The sequence below is a fragment of the Coffea eugenioides genome, unplaced genomic scaffold (assembly GCF_003713205.1).
Source record: "Coffea eugenioides isolate CCC68of unplaced genomic scaffold, Ceug_1.0 ScVebR1_1536;HRSCAF=2401, whole genome shotgun sequence".
Lineage (NCBI taxonomy): Eukaryota > Viridiplantae > Streptophyta > Magnoliopsida > Gentianales > Rubiaceae > Coffea > Coffea eugenioides.
In genome coordinates, this window is record NW_020861948.1 from 63776 (window position 1) to 67996 (window position 4221).

Consider the following 4221-nt stretch of genomic DNA (forward strand, 5'->3'; position numbering starts at 1 on the left):
GTAACTTCCTTGTATACAAGGATAATGAGAAGGTCCAATATGCTATGGCTGGTTTTGAAATCCAGTGAGTTGCCACATATATCTACACTAATGAGACATCCAGTACATCCTAGCAGTTTTATCAAACACGTTCACCATAAGAACAATCTGGGCAAAAAGAAATACAAAATAATGAAACAAAACAATTCGTGATTATTCATTTTATTGTGTGAAAATAATTCTGAATCTTGTTTGTTTGTTTTACATCATAAATGCATGTTCCCTCATCAATAAATTCAATTTAAAGGATAAAATAAATTGCTCTGCAAAAGAACATGGTTTAACAAGTGAATCTACTACAAGTCAGCCATTCCATCTAACATGGAGTCCATATTTGGGGTTATCAAGACACGCTTGTTAAGTTCCCCCAGAGTACAACAATGCCTTTCTTCAATGTTAACGGCAACAACATCTTGTGCAAATGCACAATCCAAACCTACCGAAACCTGCATAAATCATCGAAATATCATACATATTATAATTGTTTCTTCTCTGCGTATGTTATTTACGGCAGAAAAACCATTTCCAATTCTTAACATAAAAGAGATAGCTCTTTTCTTTTTGTTTTTCTTGACTCGGAGAGGTTAAGGATGATGAAAAAGCAATTTTATGAGTTGCATACGCAAATTCCAAGTTATAGCCATGAAACATGGCTGCTTACATCACAAAGGTTATCATCAAGCTTCAGCTTGACAGCACCACTCCTGTAAAATAAAATTTTACCCATGAATCCTGCTGGCAAACTACAGGCGTCCTGCGAGAGTTCTCCACTCTTTGTTGGCTTAGAACCGTCTGCCATCTCACTGCCTGCTGTATTAGGTAATTGCTTTATCAGAGGCATGCTTGCAGGTAATTGAAGGAACAACATAGTTCTCTCCATGTTGCCTTCCTGCAAAGTAGTCCATTTTCATTATGCCCATGATTCTAATAGTAGCAACATTTTAATTTTTGTATAGCATTACCAACCATTAGACCAAGCTCTACAGCAGCATTTGTCGAACATTCATCATAGTTCAAGCTTTCTTTCTGAGGCATCCCCAAATTCCTCTTGATCGAGATGTTCTGCATGTCAGAGGAGCAAGACAATGCATAAAAGTACTAGAAAGGTTGGTAATCCCCATTTATGGAAGAGGAAGAAAGCACATAAATCCACCTCAGTGCTCATGAGATGTTATCATTACCTAAACAACAGCAGACCAAAAACTTGTTGAGCGGAGTGGTCCATGCTCTTACAATTTTAAGCAATTTTCTAAGGTTAAAGCACTCTCATTAGGTTACTCCTTCAAAGTCAAAAGGCATTTTTACCCAAAATGATTACCTGGATCTCCCGAGTACGGTCTCCTTAAAGGAAGCGTTACAGGATAATTAGTATAATAATCCTGAAATAACACAAGCAGACAAAGACAACTCAAGAAAAGATTATGATAGACAATATCAAAATTTCAGCGTGGATAATCAGTCTTAGAACATGAATGATAAAAAGAAAAAACTGCATCAGCTGCCACCTACCCATGGTTCTTAGTATTCTTTCTCCACTCTATGCATATCACCTCCACCTGCAGAAATGCGGATTGAAGTGAGATTCAGCACAAAGCATCATTATAGCAGCATATTCGCACTTAGTAAAATACTTGCCATTAGGATACGAACTATGGTGTGTGCTTACACCCTTGGGAGCACCATATGACCTTATTGAAGATGATGAGCCTCCATAGCCAAATGCGACCTGTGCCAATCCAAATTCAAAAAGGAAAAAGGATTTAAGCAATGTTGGTTTAAGAACTCAAACGTATATAATCTCTTGACAAAGGATGCACCAATACGGAAATAGTTAATCTATGCCAGAGTAGGCCTTGCAGACTACGTTTACAGGTATGCAATCAGTCTGAACTTCAAACCAGAGCCAATGAAGTGATAGCAGAATAGTCGTGGGATAGGATGTCTAACATTTTCTTCATTAATTGTACTATCTCAGGCTATGTACTAGTGCTTTTCAAATGCAAGGGACACAAGGAAGTGCCAAAGAAACTTAATTGAGGTAACAACCTTTTAATACATTTCTCCGCACAATTCCAACTCCTAAAATACCACAAGGATAGTACGAATATCATGCATCCAGTAAATTATGCTACATTACATCAATATCCTGAAAATCAATGAAATGCAAATAAATCATCAAAACAACGATGAACATAATCAATAGACACAAATGAAAGAAGCAACTTTCTCCATTTGGGTTTTCACATCAAAAACATATACCGGCTTACCAACGTCTCACTTCAACACTTAAAAATGCTAAAAGAACAGCTTACGTACCTTTTCTTTCAACTTTAGGCTTTACGTTGACAGAAGCTTCCCACATATAACAAGGCAATCATCTTTCATAAAATTAGTGGCGGAGCCAGAAAAAATTTTTAGTGGGGGGTAAAAGTAATTCTAAAATTTTTTACATACTTTTTTTTTTAGTTTTTTAAGGAAAAAAAAATATTAACCAACAAATACAAATGATGCATATATTTCATGAAAAACATCAAAAGACAAACTCAAAATTATTAATGTAATAATAATTTTATTTCAAAAGCAAACTAAACCATTTACAATTGCTCACGATGAGTTTTCATATTTTGATAATGGTTTACAACCTTTTCATTTGAATTTCACGAAGTATATTTTTCTCAATATAAGTAACTAAACAATTATTCATCCAAGTGTATTTCATTTTATTTTGTAATCGATTCTTCACTATATTCATCATTGAAAAAACCCTTACTACAGTAACTGTAACAACAGGTAAAATCAAAAACAACTTTAAAAGCATATAAATCAATAGATACACAAAACTCCAGGGGGTACAATTAAAATTACCACAAATATTTTTATAGGTACCATAGAATAATCTTTGTCGGTTGAATAATCTTTGTTGGTGCTTTTCATTCAAACTTTGGACAATTCAGGATAGAAGGGCTACTTATATACCTTCCCAGGTGCATTGGTGGTTGTGGTTGCTAAAGAGTCTGGATCCATGACAAAATCAAGAATCAGATGATCAAAAAAACATAGCAAGGTCTATGGAGCAAGTTATTGATTAGGAGCAGTCACTTTATTGCTGATCAACTCTTTTAGGAGCATGTTATTGTTTGTGGAAAAAAAAACTCATTTATGTAATGTTGGACTTCCGATCAGTAGGGTTGTAATCGAGTCGAGTCGAGCCCAAGTATCGCCATACTCGAGCTCGACTCGACATAGAGATAGGGGTGCTCGAGCTCGAGCGAGTAGTATTATTGGAGCTCGATCTCGAGCTCGAAACTTGCTCTCAGTACTTGAGCTCGACTCGCATGGGCTCGAGTTCATTCGAGCATTCGAGCCTTATCGAGCTCTATCGAGCTCGAGTTATTACATTTCATTTTCTTGATAATTTTTGAGTGAAAAGTCATTATTGCCCTTTTAAAATTTTTATATAATTTGAAACATTTCGTAAATTCGACAATTTTTTTGGGTATAATAGTAATTTTATATATTAAATAATATATATAATTTTAATAATAATATATTAAATAATTAAAATTAATATGCTCGATAAGGCTCGTCGAGCCTTTGAGCATCTCTTCTGGATACTCGAGATCGACTCGATAGCCTTATCGAGCTACTCGAGCTCGACTCGAACTCGGTTTGACAGAGTTCGAGTCAAGCTTTTGACCGAGCTCCTCGCGAGCAGCTCGGTTCGATTACAACCCTATTTTTGACTTATCATGATTACAAAAATTCCGTTATGCACAGTAGAATATACAATATCGAATGACAAAAATACCCTTCTAGTTACAATAAGACATAGGATTCCTACAGAAGATTCTCAAACAATTATAATTAACGAGTAATGTCAATTATTAATTATATTCAATATCGTCAATTAACATTTACCAATAATATTAAATATCCTTATGCATTATAAACTAAATTGAATTATACACTAAGTTTATTTTAATTAATTATCTGCATATGTATCACTATCACTTCATAATTATAATTCTTTAGCATATAAAATATAAGTCCCAAAGGAATATATGCACACAATATTAATATCACATAATACAAATATTCAACATCATTAACAATAATATCTTCCAACTCCTTTAATCCAATAATCAGATGATCTTTTATGAATGTCAATATCCAGTATCAATA

General features: G+C 34.4%; 1 protein-coding gene across 1 annotated transcript; it reads right to left on the reverse strand.

Annotated features, from left to right (window-relative positions):
- Nucleotides 1–335: 335 nt before the first annotated feature.
- Nucleotides 336–3063, reverse strand: LOC113755498. The gene is made up of 6 exons (XM_027299500.1): nt 3016–3063; nt 1706–1765; nt 1590–1595; nt 1006–1101; nt 701–928; nt 336–485 (listed from the first exon to the last, which is right to left on the reverse strand). The coding sequence occupies exons 1-6, from the start codon at nt 3061–3063 to the stop codon at nt 336–338; spliced, it is 588 nt and encodes a 195-aa protein (XP_027155301.1).
- Nucleotides 3064–4221: the final 1158 nt, after the last annotated feature.

What these genes read in the sequence shown, in the direction of transcription:
- LOC113755498 (XM_027299500.1), bottom strand. Translation starts at nt 3,063, where the DNA reads ATGGATCCAGACTCTTTAGCAACCACAACCACCAATGCACCTGGGAAG. An exon ending in CTGTAGAGCTTGGTCTAATG is followed by an intron (nt 929 to 1,005) that starts GTTGGTAATGCT and finishes ACTACTTTGCAG; the next exon opens with GAAGGCAACATGGAGAGAAC. An exon ending in TTGATGATAACCTTTGTGAT is followed by an intron (nt 486 to 700) that starts GTAAGCAGCCAT and finishes TGATTTATGCAG; the next exon opens with GTTTCGGTAGGTTTGGATTG.